This window comes from Sipha flava, unplaced genomic scaffold (assembly GCF_003268045.1).
Source record: "Sipha flava isolate LNK unplaced genomic scaffold, YSA_version1 130_pilon_pilon, whole genome shotgun sequence".
NCBI classification, from domain to species: domain Eukaryota; kingdom Metazoa; phylum Arthropoda; class Insecta; order Hemiptera; family Aphididae; genus Sipha; species Sipha flava.
Genome location: NW_020271756.1, coordinates 1801287 through 1828561, shown reverse-complemented (window position 1 = coordinate 1828561; position 27275 = coordinate 1801287). Strand labels below are relative to the sequence as shown.

General features: G+C 27.9%; 2 protein-coding genes across 2 annotated transcripts; both read left to right on the top strand.

Moving 5' to 3' along the window:
• The first annotated feature begins 666 nt into the window (after positions 1–666).
• LOC112694529 (calcium and integrin-binding family member 3) lies at positions 667–27256 on the top strand. The gene is made up of 5 exons (XM_025570026.1): positions 667–833; positions 13245–13279; positions 24362–24479; positions 24587–24734; positions 26452–27256. Exons 1-5 carry the CDS (start codon positions 783–785, stop codon positions 26667–26669), a joined length of 570 nt encoding a protein of 189 aa, XP_025425811.1. The 5' UTR covers positions 667–782; the 3' UTR covers positions 26670–27256.
• On the top strand, positions 15847–20247 carry LOC112694528. The gene is made up of 3 exons (XM_025570025.1): positions 15847–16137; positions 19161–19320; positions 19422–20247. Exons 1-3 carry the CDS (start codon positions 15978–15980, stop codon positions 19810–19812), a joined length of 711 nt encoding a protein of 236 aa, XP_025425810.1. The 5' UTR covers positions 15847–15977; the 3' UTR covers positions 19813–20247.
• Positions 27257–27275: the final 19 nt, after the last annotated feature.

The following is a 27275-nucleotide window of genomic DNA, read 5'->3' as shown; positions in this document are numbered from 1 at the left end:
ACTTAACACTTGTTGTATATTTATATGTACTGATTTGATTGTAAATTTTAACATATTAAAGCATGTTTGTTAAGGTTACATATATTTCAATAAAATATATATTATAAATTACTCATTTTGTTGTATAAAACTTTCATTTTTTAAATATAAATCAAACAGCACTATATTTTTTTTTTTAGTTTGACCAATATTTGTGTATCTGAACATTTTATTATCATTTGTTTGTTTTTTTTTCTAACATTTTAACATAATATATTTTTTTCATGGCAAGGCCGTAAGTGCAATAAAATAATTTATACTGTACACATTTTTAAGTTCAAATCACATTTACAAGCAGTTTTTATTATTTTAGTTTATTTTTTATTTTTTTTTTGTTTTCTTTCGTTTATCATTTGTATATTGATTGCCAAAAAAAAAAAAAAAATTAAAAATATATAGGTTATAATATATTTAGATGAATTATTCTTTGTTTTAATTTTTCCATGTTATTTTCTACTTTGGTTGAAAATTGACCCTCATGTCATGATGTACTTTTTAATCTCATTAAGTTAAAAGCTCAAAGAGAACAACATAGGCGGGTCGGTCACCACACCCAAATTGAAAACCATCCCCTCTTCTTTCCTCGTCCTTAGGTACATAATTCGTTCATGCTTACTTTCCCAAATCGAAGTTTAGTTGTAAACTTTTAACATTCGAAAAAACTAGTTTGTTTTTACATCGCAAGCAGAAGTAATACAGCTTATAACAACAATCAAGCCTCTGCAAGCACATCAGTGCTGACGATGGGCAACAAAGTAGTTACTTTCACCGAATCACAGCTTGAAGATTATCAGGTAAAAAAACTAACTTACACATTTCAAAACTAAGCCATGGTGTATTCTCTGGTATGTGATCGGATTGCGTCAATGACTGAAAAATATATCATTATTTGGGCTCCCTTGTAAAATATTCTGACTCCGTTTCTGTGTATATCTGTATACGTATTAATGAGATACTTATTTTTAATATCCTACCCGTTATAATTTCTCTTGGGCGATAATTTTGTTAAACGTGTTTTGTTCTAATAATATAACTAGCTGTCCAAATATAAACAATTATAGCTAAATATTTTATACATTTTTAAATATTTGTTTTATTTATCAACTTTGTACTTTTTAAGTATATATTTAACTTAAATTATGAGAGTATTACATATGAAATGGTGCTTCTGCAGGACGCAAAAGTCAAATATTTTATAATTTCCATTGTGTTTTAACAGAACAGGGATATCATTCGGAGAGAGGGCAGACTATGGGAATGCCCCACTCTAATACATTAGATGTCTGCAATTCTTTGTTCGAAGATCGCTAAAATCGATAAATTTGTATTTCGTATTAAAAAATCGGATGAAATCCTCTTTTAAATACATTTACAGTGTATTAAAATGTTGGGAAACACTGGCTCCTGAACTGATGACAATCGTTATTACGCAAAACACTATAGAATACTTGGAGAAATTATAAAAATAGATATACATGGCTTTACAACACATTTTTAGTATATATATAAATAAAAGCTTAGCCTGGAGTATTATTATATTTGTAAAATAACAACCGGTTTCGAATAAAAAATTAATCGTCAGGTAGACAAACTCAATAAAATCGCGACTCTCGAATAATTTTTAAATTGCTAATGCTGATAACATTGAAGGCATTTTTAAACATTATGGAATTGGTAATTTTGTTTCAGTTGCTCTACCCTTTTAAAAGTTGAAATAACGCCCCTAGAACATAAAGTCCCCTTATTTTATACACAGCTATTGGGTCTGTATCAAAACGGAGAAATAATAAAACGTTAATAAACAACATTTTTGATTGATAAATATTTAAAGATATAATATTAGTTACTAATAATTACTACTAGTTGATCCATGGCAACGTAATTGTGTTGAACTAAAGGTCTACCGACGGTTGAAAAATTGATCTATACTATATCCAAAATTTTTTTTTTTTTTGGTGGTGGTTAGAAGAAATGTAACATTAAATTTTTTTTGAATTTTGTTTGTTTTTATTATAATCAGTAGACAATAATCATACATTGAAAAAATTCGGGGGGGAGGTAACTGCCTTACCCCACCTGTATACGCCACTGACTTTATCATTGTGTCGTATCAATTATTTCATCATGGATTATGTTCATAGTTTTCACCTGTTTTGTATTTCCGTGGAGGACGGTTATTGGCTATTTGACATTTTTTTTTTACAGTTATATATGTATCTTAGGTATCTAGTTTGAAATTTATGTTATTTCAGTTGTTATCCTTAAGGTTTGTGTTAATCAGACATTAGAGTCTATTCTTTAGGGGTTTAGGAGGGCTTAGGAGCATAGGCGTGCGCAGAGTTTCAAGTCGAGGCAGTGAATATTTTTACCGGCTCATACACGAATATTAAGTTAATATTCTTAAGCCTATTTAAAATTTAAACACAGAAAAGATTAGCTTGGTAACAATACACTTTTTGGACAACCGACTTGTTTTTTATTAAGCATAACTAGCTTGGACCAGTTCAGCTCTTATAAATATATTCAAACCGTCCAGGGGCAGCAAGAGCACACCTTGCTGCCCTCGTGCGCATGTTTGTTTAGGAGCAATTTATCCCTCTGAATGCTGTATTTTAATGAATTGAGATCTACGCGAAACACGAAGTACGGTAATTTTTATTTTTTATATATTGTCTCATATGTTATGCGCCGTATAAGCAATGTGTGTAGACCCGGCTCAAGGGGTAGGTGACATAGGCCCACTCCTAGGGTGGCATTTAACATTTTTATATTATAGATAATTTTTAAAAAAAATATTACAATTTCTAATATCTACTCATATCAAGTTATGTGCAGTAAAAAATAACTATAAATTGTTTTGTTTTATTTAAATTAGTAGTGGTTTACTTGTCTACAAATTTATCGACCTAATCAATTGTTAACTTTACATATATAAATATAATGTACTCAGAATCAAGTCTATTTTAATAATGCTTAAGAAAAAAAAAAATTTGTTGTAGTAATTACATGTAAAGTGCGACAAAACTTAAGTTTCCCTAGGTGTGATTAAACATTTGAGCCGGGCCTGAATATATGTAAGGAGCGACTCCAATGGATCGTCTTTCAATTTGCAGCGCGGACGCTTTACCGTTCAGCTGAAGACTCGGCTTCCCGGTAGGTAAACATCCAAAGGAAACCGTGAGAAAAAACCCGCGTAGATACAACCCGTTCGAGTTAAAATTTAAATTTTTTGAATGAAAACATCTTAACATCTATCGAGCGTTACCTTTTTTGCGTGACTCTCGACAACTATTAAATTATTAAAACGAATGGCGATTTTTATGACAGCTGTATCTAAAGTTCTACTGGACAGATTTGTATAGTTTATTTTATTAAACGTGTGCAGATGAGCTATCTAAGGAGAAAGGTTCAAATATTTAATTAATTAGTTATTGGAAATATTACATTTTCCGTGTACACGACATCGGTTTGGTATGAAGACTGCGGCGCGGCAGCACTAAATGGTAACACGGATGAGAAAGTTTGGGCGGCCACACATAAAGCTGGGTCCACACGATGATAGTAAAACGCGATAGTTGCTATCATGGAAGCTACTATCATGTGAGTGTCATCGTGTGAACTGGTCGATAGTGACTATCGGACTATGGAGAAAGTTACTCTCACACTATCATCCATGCATGATAGTTGAGAGTTACTATCATCGTGTGGATCCAGCTTAACCATCTGGCCGCTTTCGTACCCCGAATCCCAGATAGATAATAGCCCATTGCATACTCGACTAGACAAAGATAGAACGGTGGCATAGATCATAGACCTATAGGTCTATGGCATAGATTGCATTCTCTCTTTAACGATACCGATAATGATGATGATATTTTGTTTTATTTATAACTCTTTGAATGCAACACATTTCTACTTGTGAATATAAACAACCTACATACATACACATACCGTAATACAAATACTGTATATCAGTGCCGGATTAAACATTTGTGGGCCCTTAGGCAATTAAAATGTTGGGCCCTACAAAATAATTTTTTACATACATTTTTAACATTACTATTCAATAATTAAAAAAAAAAAAAAAATTAACTATTAATGTTAGCCAACTATTATTTATAAACAAAATCTTGTATATATTGAATTTTTTTATTTGCAAGAAAAATCAATAAATAATTATATTATTTCTATTTTTTTTTTCAAAATAATTGTATTATTATTACTGCCTATAACACCTACTATTTAATATATATGTATATATATATATATATATATATACTTATATATATTATATTTCGTAATGACTTTTGTTCAGTAAATTCGTAAATAAAATACATGTATTATTAAATAAAAAAAAATATAGTTTTCCGTTTTCACAGGGCCCCTTAAATGAGTGAGACCCTAAGACGGGCGCCTACTCCGCCTAATGGGTAATCCGGCACTGCTGTATATAATATAATGGAGTATGTTTTATACTTTGGGGACAGAGAAACGATCAATCGGGCCAAAGGTGCAGCGGAAAAATAAGAAAAGATTAAACCGTGATTAGTGCTTTTACTTAGGCATTCGCACATATACAGTGACGATAAACACGTACTTTAGGTAAATGTAATTGAACTGACTACAAAATTGGAATGTTAATAAAAAATAAAAATGATCATTAAACAATTTTAATTAATTTATTATGTATTACTTGACAAGTATTTTTTATTTAAAATAGTATATTTAATAATTAAATATTATTTAACATTTTTAATTATTAAAGATGTTTAAAAATAATAATTTATTTTATACCAAATATTTTAGAATAAATTTAATTTAATTTGAGCAATGTTAGTAAAATACGAGTCCCTTACTTGTAGACTTATATTATGAGGCCCCCATCTACATCTAACATTTCGGGAGGTGCTCAGACATCCTCCGTGTGCACTCCTAAGTGTATAATATGTACCAACAGAGTGTTTCAATTAAAATATTTAACATTGTGTTCTAAACAATTTATTTGAAACATCATCACAATCTTTAAAACATGTTTTTTATTTTAGTATTTTTAACTCAATTTTAAGAGTTAATGTAAAAAGTATGGGATATGTATTATACGCCTAGGAACTTAAGAATTATAACATAGTAAGTACTAAAAAAATAATATTAAATTGTTTTAAAAATTTAATGTTACGAGCTGTGGTGAAGCTAGGGGAGGAAGACGGGGATACATCCCCTGGTGTAATTTTTGTAGTATATAATCTATTTTTGACTACTAGTTTGATATTTTAAATTTTTTTAATGATAATGAAATTAGAACTCAATTAGTATGACTGTTTGTTAATTATAAAAAAAAATTTTGGGAAGAGTCTTTGATTGTTATTGTTAATCTATGATAATAGGTAATTTTAAAATTTTCCCTGGGCGTAAAAATTCCTAGTTCCGCCTCTGGTTATGAATTATCACTAAGTAATTATACACACAACACATGAAATGAGAGTAACTGCTTGTAATTATAAAATAAACTCAATAACTGATAAAGTGAAAGATGAAGAGTCTTCATCTATCATTTTATTGAAATCTTCATTGAAGACGATAGCTTATAACCGTGGAACCGTAACGCCACGTAGGTATACTGCAAGGTGTATTGATACACTTTAGTACAGCGGTTCTTAAACTTTTTTTTTCGCGTACCACTTGAATATATTATCAGTAATGTACCACTAATAATAGAACCATATAAACTTTACATAATAAAATACATTTATTTTAAACATAAAGGCATTAAAATACTACAATAAAATTGCTATTTATTTATTAATAAAAATGTATTTGTGTTTTTAAATTAATATAAGAGTTAAATATCAAATTTTTAATTTCCGTTCTATCACGGCCTTTCGCGTACCACCTTATAGTCTTTCGCGTACCACTAGTGGTACGCGTACCACAGTTTGAGAACCGTTGCTTTAGTATACCATATAACCACAGTTTAGATTATAATCCAAATATCAAGGCCAATCAATACATGAATGAAATCATTTTCAGGAAAACTAGTCTTAGCAAATAAAACTATGTATAGCGTTATCTAAATTATTCTTAATTGCATTGTAATAACATTTATATACACTATAGTCCAGCGGTTCCCAAACTGTGTGGTGTGCCACCAAAAGGAGGCGCGAGCACTTAACAAGGGTGGTGTGGCGCGCGGTCGGAAAATTATATGTCCGATAAAATTTTTGTAGAAACGATTATCTTATCTTATCCATACACGATACACGTTTATATTTTGGTTTTACATACTTACATTACAATAGATAACGAAGAACGTCCTAAGTGTATTATTTACTTGAAAACATTAGCTGATGATAGTATGGTACCCAGTAAATTAAAACGTTATTTGGAGATTAATCATAGTACATTAAATAATAAATCACGTGATTATTTTCTAAGACAACTTGCAAAATAAAAATACAATCTTCTAGTTTCGTTATACAGACGAACGTTCCATCTAAAGCTCTTTTGGCTTAATATACAGTGGTATTTTGTATTGCACAATGCAAAAAACCTCATAGGATTGCCGAAGAACTTATTTTACCGTCAGCAATAGATATGATCAGGAGCGTACACAGGAATTTTTTTACGGGGGGGGTGTCCAAAATTTTTATTTTATCTGTTCTCTAATTATAATAATAGTTTAACTCAATACCAACCAGTGGCGTAACGATAGGGTGGCATGACGGGCAATGGGCCACGGGCCCACGACTCTAGAGGGCCCTTCAAGAAAAAAATAGTACATTCAAAAACAAATCATCATAATAGTGAAATTTATAAATACGATTCTGTTTAAAAATATATGTATATTTTTGTAAAATAAAATAAATTTAATAACTGATCACGATTATGTTTATAAATTATTTTATTTACCAGTCCGTCGACATTGTCGATATTAATATTATTATACATTTAATGATATTGTTATTTGTAAAATGGAAATAACAATGAAGCGTATCGCAATCGCTTGTCTTTGAAACCGAACGTAACATTTATATTTAGATACTAGATCAGATTAGAACTATTCTAGGAAAAAGTGACCGTCGTTTAGTCGTTGTTAATTGATGTTCTTTTAATTTATATTTTATTTTGTTATTAGTCAATGACGTGTCGTTTGGGCTAGTCGTTATGAATCAGTTTTTGCGCTTAAAATTAGATTTGTTGAAATTCAAAAAGCTTTAACAAAAGTTATACTTTGCAACTCTAAGTTAGATGAGCGAAATGAAGCAGATGAGATTAAAAAACAAATTGAAAATCATAATTTTATTTGCACTTTAGTTTTTCAATGTAAAATTTTACAAATTATAAACCTAACTTCTAAAATTCTCCAGTCAAAGTCATTTGATTTAGATAATGCATCTAATTTATTAAAAAACTGTTATGAACAATTAAAATAATATAGATGTAATTTTAATGATCACTTGGAAGAAGCAAGTATAGTTGCTAAAAGTTGGTCTATCTCTACAGAGTTTCAAAACAAACGTCGTAAAGTAGTAAAAAGATATTTCGATGAACTATGTACTGATATGCGTTTAACTTGTCCAGAAAGCTTATTTCGTGTAACTATTTTTAATAGAACGTTGGATATATTAATAAATCAAATAAGTAAACGTTTTTCAAGTTTTCATGAATTAATGCTAAATTTCACATGTTTACAACCATCTTTTCTCACACCAGCAACAGCTTTAGAGCTTTTAAATGAAGCTACAAAGTTGGTAAACAATATGATAAAGGCATATCAAAAACATTTACAAGTGAAAATTTAGCTGTAAGATCAACTCTTAAAAATCAAATAAATCAACTTAATTCAACTAGAGATCTTGCTCAACTTTTAATGGTGAAAAATCGTTCTTTAACAGCCAGTTTCCTAGAAGTATGTACTACTCTTTTATTATTTTTGACAATTCCTGTTACATGTGCAAGCGCGGAACGGTCATTTTGGAAACTAAAAATTATTAAAAGATATTTAAAGAGTAAAATGATACAAGATCGTTTAAGTGGCCTGGCATTAATTTCAATCGAATAAGAAACAGCCCGAGAAGTTGACTTTGAAGATTTAATCGATATGTTTGCCGAAGCAAAAGCAAGAAATTTTGAATATTTAAATTTTGTATTGCTTTGTATATATTTTTTAAACCAAAAAATGTTTAGTAAAATTTTACTATAAAAATAATATTACACTAAACATGTTTTTTATTGTTTGTAGCCTTAAAAGGTAGAATTGTATAGGTGGTTAGTTTTTAAAGGATATTCCTCATATCTCGTTCTTCCAAATTTATAAAACTAAGGGCTCGATTGGATTATTTTGCCACGGGCATTAAAAGTTCTGGTTACGCCACTGATACCAACAAATAACTGTTAATATACTATGGTATGGTTTATACATTATAGCATAAATTCTTAACCTTTTCTGGGCCATGGACATATGGCCGTGGCATAAAATATAATCACGGACCCTCCGCCTTCAAAAAAAATACACATATATATATATATGTATACAAATAAATAAATATAATTTTTATTACACGGCGACGGGTCAATTAAAGTAATAGGTTTCCGAGTTAAATTGAAATGCTCCTTAGATCGTATTGTCATGTTATATTATTTTACGATTACGATAACTTTATATGGTATATAAGATTATCATAATCTAAGTTTTATATTTAAAAACATTGTTGTCTTCCAAGATGCTTTCAAGTCGTTCAACAAGTATTATTGTTATCTTAAAAAAGCTATCAAAACAAATTTATTTTTGGCTTATTTAAAAAAACTCACAACCACCCCGTGGATCTTCAAGTAACCATATATGGACCCCCAGTTAAAAACCTATGCATAATAGGTATATTATATAGCCCCATATCATATGCTTTCTACTCTGATAGGAGAATCTGTAGCCAACCAACTTAAAAATATACCTTTGTCTAATAATATTAACAGTCGGAGAATTCAAGATATCTCAAATAATATAAATGATCAGCATACTGATAAATTAATAAATAAAAATGTCGCGATTCAGCTTGATGAAGTAACCGATAATAATAAACATGGGCACTTGCTCACCCCTGCACCTCAAACTTAATTATATTTGTTTATACCAAACGTGTAAGTTTTACATTAAAATCAAAAATTAAATAAGACATAAGTCTAAAAATAGTTTAGTGGGACCGAGTGTTATCTACAAGTGTAATCATTTTGACATTTTATGTGTTATCCAATGGTCTATCTGTAGATTATTTGAATTACGAGTTTAACACTAATCGCTTTATGTTTTTGCCCTCCCCTGATTCAAATCTTAGCTACGCCCATGATAATAAAGATGAATATTTAATATGTTATGTTTGGTTTATGGATGGAATAGACATTATAGAAAAATTATCATTCTTTGAGAGAGGTGTGAAAAAAATGTTTAATTATTAGGGAGCATTGAATGAAAAGTTTGGGAACCGCTGTTATAGCCTATTGGTACAACTAATATTGATAATACAATTGTAAATTAAATGTTAAGGCATTCGGTGTATGTCAAGGGTCAACAATTAATTTTGGAATATTTTTGGAAAGCCACATTGGGAATTTTGAAAATTTTCGGGGCCCATCAAAATTCAAAGTAAATGTTTTTAACATAATAAAATGCAAAAATAAACTTGGCAATTAATATATATTAAGTCTCGTAATGATGCTTAATATTAAAAAAATTAAAAAACAGCTACGTCTAGTGGTAAATCAAACAAATTGATAAGGCCCCTGAGCGATCGGATAAATAAATTTATATAATTCCCCGTCGACTCAAGTAAAATCTATGTTTTCAAATTCAACTGTTCTTTCTTGTCCTTAATATGTATAAAAAGAAAAAAAAAAATACGAGTATAAAAAAAAAAATAGGTAAATAATAATGTAATACAACAGGAATGAAGTCGACGTGAAACAGTGGCAATTGAAGAACAGTCGTTGACGCGTAATCAGCATGTTCCGTAGACGGTCACCTATTCAAACTTTAAGATACGAGCGATAATATAATATTTGTTCGGCAGCAAGTATTTTTACTTTTCAATTTTTATTTTTTTTTTCTTCGTCTGCTGGCCGGATGAAATTTGTCGGACTCGGGGACATTTCGCCGCGACCGTTTTGTCGTCGGACTATTCGCCGCCATCCGTTTCGCCGCGATCGTTTCTCCGCTATCCTATTTTTTTTCGTGTAACGTCAAAAAAAAAAAAAAATATTGGTTGGCCATAAAATTTTGAAATTTCGATACAATGTTTATGACACATTTTTTATACTCGTGTAAAAAAATTTCAAAAATCCGCATTCATGATTTTTAAAAATAAACGTTTAAATTTGAAATGTTGTTAAAAATCACGAAGTCTGCCTATTTTTGATAATTAAAAGTTGATAAACATTCCAATATGTATAAATATACTAATGTAAGATTTTTTAAAATGTAATGTAATGTACTAGAGAAGTTGCTCTTTCCAGCTAACCAAAAAAGTTTACCGGAGCAGCGCAAAAAAATGTTATAAGCGTTAGAAAATTATATTTTATTAAAATCTATTGTTTCCGCGATAAAATCCAATATCGAGAATTAACTGAATTATCCGAATTCATTTGAACTAATTTTTTATTAGAAATGTGTAAAATTCATAATGAATTGATTATAACATAATATACACATATTTATTATATATTTGCGTAATATTATAATAATAATAATTAATAATTTTGTTATTTTTTGCATAATTAAGGTATTTTAGATTTTAAGTAACATTTTCGAAGTTTTGGTGCTATTATTTGCCTATAAGCATAATAATATAATGCTTTATTTAGAATGTATTATAAATATTATTTATACTGACTGAAAAATAGTATTTATTTATGTATTATAAGAAAAATTCTCACATTTTTGTTTTTTGTCCCGATTTTTTTATATTGTTAACAGAAGATAATTTTTTTTTTTTAATAAATATATTCATAAAATTATTATTGTAGATACTAATTCAAAAAATAAAAAAACTGTCAGTTAAAAATAATAAATTAAATTAAATTTTGATTTACTTTTCTTTTCTTTTTATATTTTTAGGGTAGAGTATATTTTAAGGTTTTTCGGTCATATTATAGTGCACATTACAGTACTTTTCCATAATATGAAATCTGTACTCTTGTTAATTATGATTTACAGATAATATTCATTATAATATAAAATCAAATTTTTGGACTATGGTACTTGGTACATACTACCTATATAAATGTCATATTTTGTGATATACTTTCTATCGATGCATTTGCTTCTGAATGATTTAATAGAAATTGGTGTACTAATTCTTGGTGTCTAACTGGAATCTGTTCATTTTCATATAATTTTAAAAAAAAATATTACTTATTTTAATTTCATGCATTAAGTCAAACCATAAAATGTAAACGAATTATATAAGAAAAAATCATAAACACGTATTAGCACGTAACATTTTTAAAAAAAGAGATAATTTTATGTAATTAATATTATTATGTTAATGTTTTAAAAAATAATACTGTTTTACGAAAAAGTATCTCTAATCACTATAATTATATTTCATATATATTATCTTATTATTTTTATATTATATTATATTACCTGAGTACATGGTGAGCATAAAATATAAATTTAAGACAAGCTTACTTATAAAAACAATTTTAATTGTTAAGTTAACTACGTAATTATGCTTAATCACAGTGATAATTAATAATTAATATAATCGGTTTGGGTTAAATTGGTTATCATATATCAATAATAATTACTGGGATTTATTAATGTGGAATTTTGTTTCATAAAATTTGTTAGACGATTGTTTATTTTTTTTTTATTTAATTTTTAGCAAAATATTGTCTTAAATATTATATGTTCAACATAGACAAAACTTAGGGGGCTTAACCCCCTAAATATTTTTAGTTCCTTTTCCTAGATTAAAAATAATGAATCTCAGAATTTTGTGTTGGAGATCGAGGCAAAATGTAATCATCTATGTATAATCTCAATACACGGTATAATTATTAAGTTGCTATTCAGTGTATTATTGATTTCGTTTTACTTAGGAATATTCAAAATCTGAATTTGGTACATAAAATCGCGCTTTTTTATCTTCTTGCTAAAACTTGAATTGAATGTATAGCAGTGACAACTTTTGTTCGTATATAAATTAGTAGATATGGGCGTGGTAATGTAGTCCCTGCGGGTCAGTGTTATCTTGGTATTTATAGCTCTCCCCCCCCCCCAAATATAAGCTCTAGTTGCGCTTATGATGTTCAAGAGTCAAAACAAAATTTCGTAAAAAAATAAAACGATAGTGCAAAACAAATTAATTGTTTGTTTTTCAAATAGTTATTAAAATGTTATTGACTAGCCAGTACCGAAAATATTGAAGAGCCGAGAGGGAAACGAGTGGATGGAGATCCTAATGACTCATCCTTCTTTAGAACAAATGTTTGTACAGTCAAATTAGCGACAGCGAAAGAAAAATGTATGTTTTATTTTTGTATATAAATATAACTATAGTTAGTATTTATTGAGATCAGGGGCGTCCTCAGAGAGGGTGAATAGGACTTCAATCCCTATGGCCATTTTTCTTAAAATGTTTGTTATTTATTATTTATACCACACTAGGAAAATACATGAAAGTACATTGTAAAATCATGCATGAAGTTCAACCTACTACCCTTTAAAAAATGTTAGAGATACTTCTGATTGAGATTAAATCGTCAAATTCATAGACCATGACTTTACTCAATTATTACTTCGGTTTAACTTATCGTGGTCTGCAGCCAACGTTCGGAGTTAAGTGTATCAATAACCGCAGTATACAATGAAATTAATTGCAATTAGTATTGATAGTTGGAATGAAAATATATTTTATTGACAAGTTCAAATTTTGTGATTTCAAAGACTCGGCATGTACAAGCTACTCGTAGTCATAATTACAGTGTTTTTAGTTGTTACGTATTATAATACTCGTAATATTATTTCCTTGGCAGTGTTCTCAATTTATCAAATTGTTTAAACATAAAAACAAGGATTATTTTGTGGAACTCTTCAATGGCACTATTAAATATATTATTTTACATGTACAGTGTACATTGTACACACACTCAAGTTCCGGAAACCACGGCTCTTGATTTATTTTTATTTTATTTTTCTCCCCCGTTTACAGGACTGTACTTTTTTCACCAGGAAGGAAATACTTAGGTAAGTATAGTTATAGCTGCGATGTTACTTAGTCACTGCGTGGTGCACATGTGTGCTAACAGGAGATGACGTGTATTGCATATTTGCGTTATGTTACTGTAGTATTTTTTTTCTTTACCACACATGTTTGTTTCTTTAGGACCAAAGGGGATTTTGATAAAATTGTGCATTTGTTAAAATAGGCATGTCTTTGCTATTTAAACTATATTGAAATATTATGTAAGCGTACGGTGTGTACGTAACAATAAACATTAAAAAACTATTTAAAGAACAACTACAATAAATTTAATAAAGTAAAAATTAATAAGGCAAACGTTGCTGCTTGCTAACCTTTTTATCGGAAATAAATTTTAATTACTGTACATAAATGAACATATTATTTTATTAAAATTAATTTTGAAATCATGACGACTAGGAAACTCTTTAATTTTTAATAATGAGACGTTGTTTTCTTGGAAAAGTCGAATCTTAAATATAATAACGGTCAGAAATATAGTGGGCTATTTTTTTTTTTTTTTTGAAGAAACATAATATTTTTTTATTTTAAATCTATCTTACCATAGAGTTTAAAACCAGAATGGTTTTCGTAAGGTATTTTATTATATTCGTTTGTATTTTGTTTAATTCAAATAACCGGTTTAATACGTTTATAAATATTCAGGTTAATTAAAACCAGTTTTATATTGTTTTGAGGCTTTAGATTAATAGTGTAAATAGAGTACCATCATTATTTTGAACCTCGATTAAATACGAGTATAAATAATATTTGTAAAAGTGAATTCTCCATGTATGTTATTGTTACCATGTACACAAAGCAGATAACGAAATGTATGGAAGTCAACAATTTATATACGAAGTTTTTATAATATATTTCAACATAAAGTATAGGACTTACGTCCGTTTATATATATAAATAAATAAATAAATACGTGGTAGAAAATTACAGTGCTCATGCTAATCTCATTCGGTTACATGAAATCATAAAAATCAAAATTGTTTTTTAATTGTATTTTATATACTCATACCGAGGCCGCCACACGTATATACGTCTTTAAGACATATTGTATAAAAATTTGAAGTCATACGTAACAAAACTGCTAGATTATTCTTGTCATAAATATTGAAGTCATCCACTAGAAGGCATCTCATTCTCTCTTCGTGTCCATAACAGTATATCAGTAAATTATGCTTATTGTTTTTACTGTGTTACAGCCTGTATTAATTAAAATACATTTATAAATGTATACAGCTTGCCATATGATTTGCAGATATCTAAATTTTATAATAACATATATGTTTTTTATATTATTTTTTGAAATTCATTGGACGCTCAAGTACTTAATAATAATTATTTATCGAAAATGTAAGTAGGTATTTCATTTATTACTGGTAAAATATTTTGTTGATTTTTTAGGACTACAATACATTTACAAAACGTCAAATAGTACATATATCTGTCTATTTAAAGCAGCGATTCCCAAACTTGTTCAGCCTCGGATCCTTTTTTTAATCAGTATTTTCTCGTGGCGCCCCAAGAAATGTTTAGTATTATGTTTTATTTGCCTTTGTTCTACGAAGTATGTTACATATGATATGTATTTAAATAGGAGGAACTCAAATCGAGATAGTGTACATTTAATACATATTATATTTATATGTATACATCTGACCGGGAAATAATTTAAATTGGAATACATGTTATCTAAAATTAAACAATTATATTTTAGTTGACGGAGTCTTGTAAAAATATAAACGCTCGTTGTTTTAATTAACTATCAATAATTGTTATGTTATTGCATTTTCTGTGTTAAAACGAATGGAGCCCTAAGGGCTCTACGGAGCATAGTTTTGGAACCGATGATTTAAAGTTATAAACGTCGATTTATACTAATATATTATACTACATTATTACCGTTAAAACGTTCAATTTGAGAAAATACAACATTTATTAATTCATTAGTTATTGTTCACTGCACGAAAATTAAATATTCAGGGTACAGGTATTCACATATTCACATAATAATGTTACATCAATACGTGTAATTGTAATTCGTTCTTCGATAAAATTTCATAAAATGTTCCGTTTATCACTTCATAGTGTATACGAAACAAACAGTTGTTAAATAATTAGTAATAGTTTTAAATTTAGTAAATTGTAGTATAAGTACAACCACTGTATAACTGAAACTAAAATAATAAAAATAAAATGTTTTATCTCTAATATGAATAATATTTCATATATAATTAACACGATCCAGAATAGATTTATAAAAGTTGATGCGAACAATAACAATATTACATCCATCGGACGCATATAATTTATGAATTTATGGATTATAACTTAAAATGTGTTTGATTGTGAAAGACTTTCAACTAAAAAAAATGTTCTTAGTTAAGTCAATGTTATGTATTTGTTATTCTGTAAATTAAGATTATTATTAATTTATATCAAGTTCTTCTTTTAATTGTATTTTTGAATTTATAATTACGTTTATGTTCCTGGCGACTCTATGTAACGCGCGACTGGCGCGACTCTATTTTTGGTCGCGTTGGGAATGCTTTAACTATTTTTAAATGTCGTCGAACTGCGTCTGCCGCGTGCGTTTACAGTCGCGCGGCTATGATCGTTTCGGAGGCAGTCGAGACGCGGTCGCGTGCGTGTTTACAAAATATCTGAACACCTAAATATTAAATAAAAATGTCTTCTAAAGTTATATTTTCATCTGAAGATGATAAAATGTTAGTAGAACTAGTTGGATATCACCCTTGTTTGTATGATTCAAAACATGCATTGTACAAAGATCAAACAGCGAGGAAAAATGTATGGGAACAAATTTCAAATAAAGTTAACCAACCAGGTATTATAGTTATAATATTATATTACAGTTATATTACATAACATTATAGTTTATTATAATTTATTTTTTCATACTTTACTAAATTAAAAATTTATATTTTAAACTTAAATTATAATTAATAATTGAATTATATTTAAAATTAAATATTAGTACTTTAATATTAAGTAATAAAATATATTTAAAAAATAATATTCAATGCTTTAATTAATAAATAATAATTAATAAAATTATTTTATCTGTTATGCATAACATATTGTTGAATATTATATTACATATGTATTGTTATCGTTTTTTTTTTTATGTATATGTTTTTAAAGTCTGATCATTTTGCTATGGAACTGTACCTACCTCATGAGGAATTGAAAAATTATTCGAATTCTTCTCTCACTATAAAACCCTTGGTAATTACCATAATCTCCCGTTATGTATATATTCTTGTTTTATATAAATATGATAAGATTTTATCATATGATTTGGAGGAGTTTCATTCTGGTCAAAAGTATATGAAGTGGCGTATTTTCAAATTTTTTGTGGGGGGTGGAGGAATTAAAATTTTTCTAAAAAATAAATGATTTTTTAATATTATAAAAAATACACATAAGGTATGGATTAATAATATATTATTCTAATAGTATAATAAATATAAACTAAGATTTATATACAAATACAATAATTGTATTAATTATTAATATAATACAAATACAAATACAAATAAATTAATGTTCTTTTTCTTTGTAGTTTCGTATCATTATTTATGACTTTTATACCTTTTTTTATTCTATGGAGGGGGTCAAAACCCGGGAACCCTCTGAAAATACGCCACTGATTATGTGTATAGTGTTTTTCTAACGTATTCTCTATTTTATATTGGTTACGTAAAAGATAATGAAGGGAGCACGCAAATAATACGAGATATTCAACGGTTTGTGTTCTTAATGGAACATGGGTGTAAAAACCTGAATACCCAACTAAGAAGTCTAGAACTACTTTCTGTTGTTCTTTTTGTTTGCGAAAGAGGATAATTAAAATTGTTTTTCTCAAAATAATTTCTTGATTCCATTTTTGAGTATGGTTTCATCATATGAGGGTCCAAATAAAATGATTCATTATCGAAAAAAATATATGGCAATATTATAATATATATTACCAGCAATATAGATAATCCGGTCAGGGCCGAATTCAGTGCAGGGCAAGAGGGTATGGGCCAGGGGTGCAAATTTCAACACTACTTATGTAATATTTTTCACTAAATATGAAAAAGATATAGTTAAAACAATTTAATTTTATAATTTCATTGATAAATTTGCCTCTATAAAAGCAAGAAAAGTACCATTGTAATATTGTATTAAAATACATTTAAAATCATCTAACACATAGATTCTTAACCTTTTCTTAGTCATGGACCCCTTTAAAGCATAAAATAAAATCACGGACCCCCTGCAAAAAAAAAAAAATATATGTATAGGTAAATAAATATAATTTTTACTATACGGCGACGGGTCAACAGAAGTGATAGGTTTCAGTGTTAAATTGAACTGCTCGTTAGATTGTATTGCCATGTTATATTATTTTACGATTACGATAGCTTTTTATGGCATATAAGATTATCGTAATCTAAGTTTTATACTTAAAAACATTGTTGTCTTTCAAATGGCTTTCGAGTGTTTTAACAATTATAAATATTTTAAAAATACTATCAAAACAAATTTATTTTGGCTTATTTCAAAAAAACTCACAGCCACCTCGTGGACCACCGAGTAGTCATCTACGGACCCCCAAGGGGTCCATGGACCCCGGGTTAAGAACCTATGATCTAACACAATTGTATAACAAAAATATTTGAAGAAAATTGCATATTTTTTATAATGTATTGATTTTTTATATTTTAAAATAATACTAATAGTTATTAAAGTTTATTAGTAATTATTACCTCGTATAGTGTGTTTTTATACATGCTTTATATATCTCAGATAATTTTTTGTAAAAAAATGTAAATTTCCCTGGGGGGGGGGCGAAAATATGGGCGTAGGTAAATTGAGTCCCAAACAAATTTATCTTTTTTCGTAAACTGAGTCCCAGTAATAATATTGAAATTGGTAAACTGAGTCCCATGTATAAAATTTAAAAAGGTAAACTTAGTCTCTCGTATAACAGTTAAAGCGGCAAATTGAGTCCCATCTAAAATATTTAATGTATTCAATTTATTTAAATGTATTTAAATTGTAAATTTAATCGTTGATATAGTTATAAATTCACCGAGTGAGATAGGTCTATCTTATCGTTACATAATTAAATATTATTATATTTCGCTCCGTATTATTACGCAACATTTATATTAGTACCCAAATATCTACAACAACGCTGAATGTGATATGTGATAACTGATAAATGTAAGTTTAATGAACATAGTATAAAATTGTGTAATTATAATTAAAAGTGTGTTTAATAAAAAAAAACAGCATTTCACCATATTTCAAATTACCACTTTAATTTTTATACGAGGGTCTCAATTTACCGATTTCATTTTTATATGAGGTACTCAATTTACCTTTTTACTCAGTTTACCTAAAATTAATAAAATGGGACTCAATTTACCAAATTCGGCTCAGGCACACCCGGAACACCTCGTTTGCATGCCTATGATTAAGTAGTATAACTGATGATAGTAACGAATACTACGAGGTATTCTATAAATACCTATTATCTAAAAACTACAATTAATAATTAAAATAGTTAGTAATTCAAGTATAAATGACGAGTTAAACCACCAAGTCGGTAAAGCTTAACTGACATGTATATAAATATAAAACTGCAAAAAAATTATAATGAATACTGAAAAAAAATGTATTAAATAATAAATAATTTTTTTATATATAATTAGGATAATTATACATAGATAATAGGTAATTTTTTTCAACTAGTTAAGTTACTATATGAGTAAATTTTATCAATGAATATCAGATATTATAATTTTATTTATATTATTACAATTTAATAAATATATCATAATTATATTGATGCAGTTGACGAATGTAAAAAGCGCTGGAAAAACATTAAAGACACATACAATAAAAGAAGGAGAAGTAGAAAGTTAGGTACTGGGTCTGCTACGAAAGAAAAACCTTCAAAATGGATTCTTCATGATGTTCTATCTTTTATGGATACATCAATATACAAAAGACAGTAATAATATATCTACTATACATTTTTAGTTTTTGATGCACTCATATATAAAATTTAATCTAAATACTAATAATGTTTTCATAATTAATTATGCTGAATAGGAGCGTAACAAATATGATATGTGAAGGAGATACAATTAAAAAGGATTACGTAAGTTCACACGATAATATTATTTCTATGCAAATGAAGCCAACAATTGAAAATGTATCATCAGCATCAACTTTTGGTCCAATTGCGGAAACAAATAGTTTAGAGAGAGAATCAACCAGTAAAAAACGAACAAAAATAACTGAAATTTTAAATAAAATAAGTGAAGAAAGAAATCATTTAATGTCTAAAACAGAAAATGCAGAGGATTCAATTGATATATTTTTTAAAAGTATAGCGCTTACAGTCAAACAGTTTTCACCAGAATTCAAAATAAGAGCGAAAATGGATGTACTTAAAATAATAAACGAATTGGAACTGGAGAATTTTAAATATTCAGATTGAACTAGCGGTACTTCCAATTACGTGTTTCCAGAAAATTTAACTTCCCGGGCTTAGTTCCAATTAATTATACATCCTGTTCAACACACTCGTCTGAACTTGATGGAAGTTCTTCAGAATTCAAATGGACCGAATATTTTCATAATTCAATATTATTCTAGTTTGTATATTTATGTTTCAACACAGGGCTGGCCCAAGCAGAAATGGTGCAATAGACAAAATCAAATTTTGCTGCCTGTAAAAAAAAATTGAGCTCTTATTTTAACTTAGCCCCACCCCCTATTTTTATGTGATATATCTACATAAAACAATTTTAATTTTTTATTTTATGTACTATCGCAACTGTCGGAAATCGCGAAAGTGATTATATATTATATATGTATTAGAATAATTGAAAACGCCCAGCGTAAGTCGTAATATAAAGTAATACAATAACTTTAGACAATATTATTTTATTATATAGGTAAGTGATTTTCACGAACGAATTAGTTTAAATATTTTTCTTATAAAACGCCGATAGAACTGTACGAGTCAATTTTGAATATGCCGTCCCTACTAAAGTGCCGCTCTTATCTGGTGCCTAGCTCGCCTATACCTCAGCCGGCCCTGTTTCAACACAAGTATTTTTTATTAATTATAATTTTATTTTGTTTATTTTAAAGATGCTATAAATACTAACTAAATTACAGTTATATTATTATTTTTTATGTCAATGAAATAAGACTAGGTTACTTATTATTATTAGTTATTTTACTTAACTAAGTTTCTTTATTTATATTTAACTATAAATGTGAATTTTATGATATGAATTAGATTGAAATGCTTTTGGTTTTAGAATTTGAAATTATTTTAACTATTTTCCTTGGTTTACTTGTTATAGAGTACCATAAACGACAGTATCCGTCTGGTACTTAAAGGGCCCCATAAATTACATTTGATAAAATTATATAAAAGTGCTTATAAATAATGCAAAATCTTATAATTTTTAATGGTACTTTATATAAAATATACAGACAATTAAGTTAGCTACATAGTTACCGTAATTATATATAATACTATATAATTATATAAACAATTTAAATAATATCTTAAAATAAACAACCTAATTTTTTTTTATAATAGTAAATTGTTTAGTTAACTAAGGCCATTAGTAATTAAAACTAAAAATTTGATTGTAAAAAATATGAATTACAATAACCATTATATATCTATAGAAATGTGTTGACACAAATTCGGGTGGAAGCTCCGGGCGCGTTCGTGGTTTAGCATTTATGGCCACAATATAATAGGTATATAATATAATATAACAGCGGTTCTTAACCTTTTGTAGATCACGGATCCCTGATCAAAATTTTTTAGAAAATGCGGACCCCCTTACCAATTTTTTTTCGAACTCATTTATTTTTTAAAAAAATATCTCATGTTATAAAAACCAAAATTATATTAATGATTTTATATAATTAATTATATTAGTACACTTAATAAAACATACGTATTGATAATTATTTTTATAACACTTAATTTTTCAGTTAATTTTAATATTTTTTTTTTTTTAATATTCTTAAGATTTAATTTTTATTAACTTAATATGATAGTTGAACGTCATATAAAGATAAGATCTATCTATTGTATAGTAAAAAATATATGAAAAAGAAATTAATAATTATAATAATCCAACAATATTATAATAATACACCCCTTGCCACGTACCTACTGAAGTATTTTATGTGTTTGGGCTGTCGCGGACCCGAAATGAATATCACGGACCACAGGTTAAGAACCACTGTAATATAATATATAATCGTTGATATCCGTTCGGACATTCTTAAACATTTTGTATCAATTTTCAACTGCATATTTCGAAATTGTTTTTTCACGATAAACTACACACACCTCCCCATGTATTTGTATTGGTTTATAATTTTTTAACCACAAAAAACTAATAACAGCATGAATGTCAATTTCGGATGTAGTAATAGACTTAGTAGTAATAGCAGTAGCCATGATTGTCAACTTGTTACTGATAATTATAGAATTTAGTAGAACAGATGCAAGCTTTTTATTTTACATAAATAGTTAATTAAAATGTTTACATAAAAACTTATAATAGTTATGTGTTAATCGGGTTACTGCTTCATATTTAAACAAAAAAGCCTAAATTCATAATATAACTGATTTATCCGCCGGTAAAATAGGCTCTCTCACTGTGTTACTGCGATTTGGTTTTATGTCGATTTTAATTAAGTTTAGGAATGTATGTATTTTGTCCATAGAGATAATTATCACAAGAAACAAATAATCGGAAAATATAATTAAGACAAAAGTCATAAAAAAAACCGTAAATCAATAAATTATTTAAATTTTTAAATTTTTTCAACCAATATTAAATATTAAAAGTATTAATTATCAATTGTATTTCAATTTTTGAATTTATTTGCTATCATAAAGATTTAATAAAAAAAAAAAAAAAACAATTCTCTTGTGATGACTTAATACATTCACATTTATATTAGATTTAATTAATCTTATGGTTATTACCATTGATTTTAGAGTATATTTTAAATGCATTTCTTATTACCAACTACTGTTACATAATACAAGTTATTTTTACATTATTGTCCTCTCCATCAGACTATTTTTTACTTTTTTTCAAACCGGTAATCTTGAGTATCCTATCTTATTAGTTTTTAAACGAATTCTACATTTTTTTCTCTTACTGTTATCCATAATGCAGATAACGATCATGAATTAATTACTAATATAGTCCTTTATTGCAGGTTTGGTATTATTATTCATCGAATTGTAAGTTCGAAAGAAAAATAGAAAAATCCAAATGGTTTAAAAAATTACTAATTACAGTCACAATAATAAATGTTATGCATCATGTATGCATGAATATGGATGCGCAAATAATATCAATATGTCGTTATTGTAAAAAATATTGATATTTTAATGTTGATATTTATCTTTGGATATTTTCCTAATATCAATGTATTATATATAGACTGATGAAAATAATTATATTGATATTTTGTCACATAAATATCGCTTATTATATTTATACAGGGCTGGATTTAAAAATTTGGCGCCTCTGGTCATATAAATTTATACTACTTCAAATTAACAATATTAGACTAATTATTTTATATATGATTGAGATTTTTTAATATTTTCTGTACATTAATGCATTTAATGTTCATATTAATATAATATACAATATGTATTTTAATACATATTTTTCATTATTTAATCTTACTTCTAAATTAATAAATGAAAATCGTTCACTAGTAAAAAAATAAAAAATGAAAATGTTTTTTAAATTAACAAATAAACTTAATAAAACATAAAATTATCTTTTTTTTGTACATTTTCCTTGATTGATTATTGGTGAAATCTTAATTATGTCGCTATAATTAATATGATGAGTTAGTTAATTGATATTCAATATTTAAAATTGTTAGCGCATTTAGTCTGTTTGTGGATATATTTGATCTTAGATATGTTTTTCTACACCAAAGTGTCGAAAATTATTTATTTGTTTCAAATATCGATATTATATTTTTTAAATATTTTTTTATCGATTTTTTAAAAGTTTTGTGCATTCCTAGTATCGATATTTGCATTATTGATGTACCGATTTTTTAAATATTTTGCGCTTTTCAAATCACATGTAGGTACCTATTATATTAGTAGATAAAAATGATTGATACATTCTGTAATATTGTAATCATACACACATCTTCTGTCTATATTACATCTAATACCTAATAAATTACTGACCAGTATTAACAAATTTCGAAGTCCAAGTGGTATTTAGATTTAGAATTTCGATAAGGCTAACCCAATCTAAGGTTCCAAGTGAAGGATTAGTGAGTGGCGTATTTACGGGGAAGGGGAATAGTAAGTTCCTACACGAGAGAAGCAGGTAAGCAATTACATATGTTAGTTCCTACACGGTAAAAATCAGGTACCTATGTAAGTTCCTACATGGTAAAAACCAGATACATATGTAAGTTCCTATACGGCGGAAAAATGTGTAAATATGTATATACAAATAAATATATGATAAATATAATGATACAATATAATAAAAATCGCATAACGCATTTTCATAAATAAGTATATAAAAATTAGATTTGTTATTGAAACTTAATACGCTGGTATAGTACATGGTATATATTACAATTTTTTTTTTTTGGCCTTGGGGGGTTTGAACCCGGACCCCCCCCCCCCGTATCTACGCCACTGACCCTTTTGAGATTCAATGTGTTTTTCTATAAGAATTTTTAATTCATAAAATGAATTTATTATTTTATTTGAAACTATTATGAATGTTTAAAATTCTAAAGAGTTTGTGGTTTTTATTAATATGTGTACGCCATGTACGTAATGAACATTAAATGTGGATTACCTAATTTTTAAACATAAAAACATATAATATAATAATACAAAAAATTATATAATAATAGATATATAATACCATATAATTTGTACGCGGGCCAATAAGATTTTTTTGAATTTTTAACATAATTTTAATTGTTTTTGTCTTAAGAGTATACAAAAGGTATAGAGCGATTTGTCCTGAAGTGGTACCAAAAAAAATGACAGGAGATGAACCGGTAAAAATCCGAGTACCACAGGAACGAATAGAACAATTGCCCGAGTTAAAGGTATAGTACATGTTCAAGTCAACACATTTTTTAGAAGGAACATGTAAATATGATTAGGTGGTGTTTTGATAAATTATTGTAATATGTAACTAATCATTTTTGTTCAGGAAAATCCGTTTAAAGAACGCATATGCCAAGTGTTTTCAAAAGAAGGTAATGGGTCTTTGAGCTTTGAAGATTTTTTAGACTTGCTGTCAGTATTCAGCGAACAAGCTCCGAGGCAGATCAAAGTATTCTACGCTTTTAAAATTTATGGTAAAAAATCAGACCTGTGTTTAAGGGGATACACCGGTGACAAATTACTAAAATTGTTTTTTTTTGCATAAAGCAAAAAATTTGTTCTTAAAAATATTGTTGCATTTAAAAAGTATTAATACTTTAAGAATTGAATTTGGGTTTTTAGTCTCCGAAGTGTGGAGAAACTCCTTTCAACCGTCATACCTCTATGGCTCTATCTACATACTTGTGCGTGTCGTATTATAGTACATATTATAATATGTATTTTTTGTTAACAATTTACATTTTTTTATAAATACGGTACGGGCTTGGAAGGGTCCCCCCCTGTTACACGCAGGCTTTAATGTAGGTATTTGATTGTACTAAATATTTTGTTTCTAAAAACATACATTTTTATTTTTAAGGGGCTTCAAAAACTTCATTAATCATTAGCTCCTTGTTCTTGGTATGTTCAGATCGGTGGCGTTCCTAAACCTTTATATAGGGGGAGAGTAGCGAACTTCATACAATTATTCACATTTATGTATGTTTCAAGTGATATAAATAATAAATAACAAAAAATTGAAGGAAAAAAAGGTCAGAGAGGGGTGACTGCCCCTCCCCGAGGACATTTTTATTTAATGAGTTAGTAGTATATACAGATTTTTTATTCAGCGGCTTATAGCGTATGAATAGGTTGATGGTTTTATATTTATTTAATAATTTAACGAATAACAATTTGATTAATCTTATTAACGGGAAAAAGAACAATTCGTTACATTAATGACAATACCACGTATCTACATTTCACTAATTGTTCAGGAGAATGAAAAAACTAAATAAATATTAATAAATATTATACACTTCAAATTTTAATCAAGTTTAAATTTCAGTTTTGATTATCCAACATTTTTAATAAAATTCTTTAAATTTGGTTGCTATTTAAAATTTAGTGTAGTTGGTATTTACTAAAGTTTTTGTGAGATAGGTGTTATTTATCAGTGCTTTAACATGGTTTAAACTTATAAAAATATTAAATATTATATCCAATTTGGAGGAGAAATAATTTATTTTAGGTTATTGTACAGAAAATAAAATTCAGGTGCAAGGAGATAACAAATATTTTGATACCAAAAACTCATTTTATGTAAAATGCCAGATACGTGGTATTGTCATTAGTGTAACGAATTTAAAAGTATACTATTTACAAAAGTTACACATTATGAATTGTATGTACAGGTACCAAGGCCGTAACTGGAAAACAATTTCGGGGGGGGGGGGGGGCCCCCCCAGTTACGGCCTTGACAGGTACAATGCATTTGTAAATTTAATGGCAGACTGATAGAACAAAGAAAATACTTAAACTCTGCCAATCCCCCAATCACAAACGTAGAAGAGGGGCTTAACCTCCTCTCAGTTATCAGGGACATTTTTAAAAATAAACTTCCTTAACTACAACTATTTCAGTTTCCCGTACAATTTTATCAAAAACGTCCAATTTTCCTACGTTCGTTCATGTAGTGAACACCAAATGGCTCCCATTTACTATGTTTATCGAGAACATCAAAAATAAATGGTCATTGTCAGTGGTTTACCTCAAACTTGACTCGTCAAGTTAACATATTATTCCGAGGGTATCTAGTGTTTTAGGATAAAAACCGATTAGGACGGACGAAGGTCATGATCCACTCACTTATTAACTTTAATTTACCGAATTTAATGCAAAAATTGTATCAATGATTATGGTTTATTTTAGATTTTGACGACGACCATCATATTGGACCTGCAGATTTAGAACAAGTATTGAAGTTGTTGACACGTAATCAATTATCAACCGAGGAAATTGTTCAGGTGTGTGAAAAAGTGATCGAAGAAGCTGATGTAGATGGTGATGGAAAGTTATCTTTCATGGAATTCGAACATGTCATACTCAGAGCACCAGATTTCTTGGGTACTTTCCATATTAGAGTGTAGAAGAATGTCAACACATATACACAAAAAAACTGTTAAACATTTATAATAATTTTGTTTATTACTTTATATTAGTCTAAAAATAGTATTGTATGTACAAGAAAAATTAATTGAGCTTTTTGACATATTACATTGGTTCTATAATTACATTTTGGGACATGAGCTCATTCTTAATAAAAATGTTATTAAACATAAATGAATATTTCATGTAGAAAAATGTCAAGTTTATAAAATTGGTTAACCTAAATTGTACCAATGTTTTTGAGTCGGGACTTCATATTATACAATATTTTGGCATAATTTTCTGGTCCCATCATTTGTGCTAAAAGGGTACTAAACATTTAAGTACAAGTTGTTTTCCTCGATTTAAGTACATTAAATACATTATATAAATATTGTAACTGGAAACAGAATTTAAGAAGATCAAATAATTTTTTTAATAACAAAATATTACATAAATTAAAACATTGTTTACAATGTAATTTTAATTAAATACATAAGTTAATACTAAAATGATTTTTAGTCTAAGCAAACTAAATAGTTTATAAAAACAATCAGTCAAATAAGTAAATTAGACAAATTGTTGAAAATAATTGTCATGTCAAATAA

Excerpts from the sequence above, each read along its gene's own strand:
- LOC112694529 (XM_025570026.1), top strand. The coding sequence starts at position 783 with ATGGGCAACAAAGTAGTTACTTTCACCGAATCACAGCTTGAAGATTAT. Across the intron at positions 834-13,244 it reads CACAGCTTGAAGATTATCAG|GACTGTACTTTTTTCACCAG; the intron begins GTAAAAAAACTA and ends CCCCGTTTACAG. Across the intron at positions 24,480-24,586 it reads AACAATTGCCCGAGTTAAAG|GAAAATCCGTTTAAAGAACG; the intron begins GTATAGTACATG and ends ATTTTTGTTCAG.
- LOC112694528 (XM_025570025.1), top strand. The coding sequence starts at position 15,978 with ATGTCTTCTAAAGTTATATTTTCATCTGAAGATGATAAAATGTTAGTA. Across the intron at positions 16,138-19,160 it reads AAATAAAGTTAACCAACCAG|TTGACGAATGTAAAAAGCGC; the intron begins GTATTATAGTTA and ends ATATTGATGCAG. Across the intron at positions 19,321-19,421 it reads ACATCAATATACAAAAGACA|GAGCGTAACAAATATGATAT; the intron begins GTAATAATATAT and ends TATGCTGAATAG.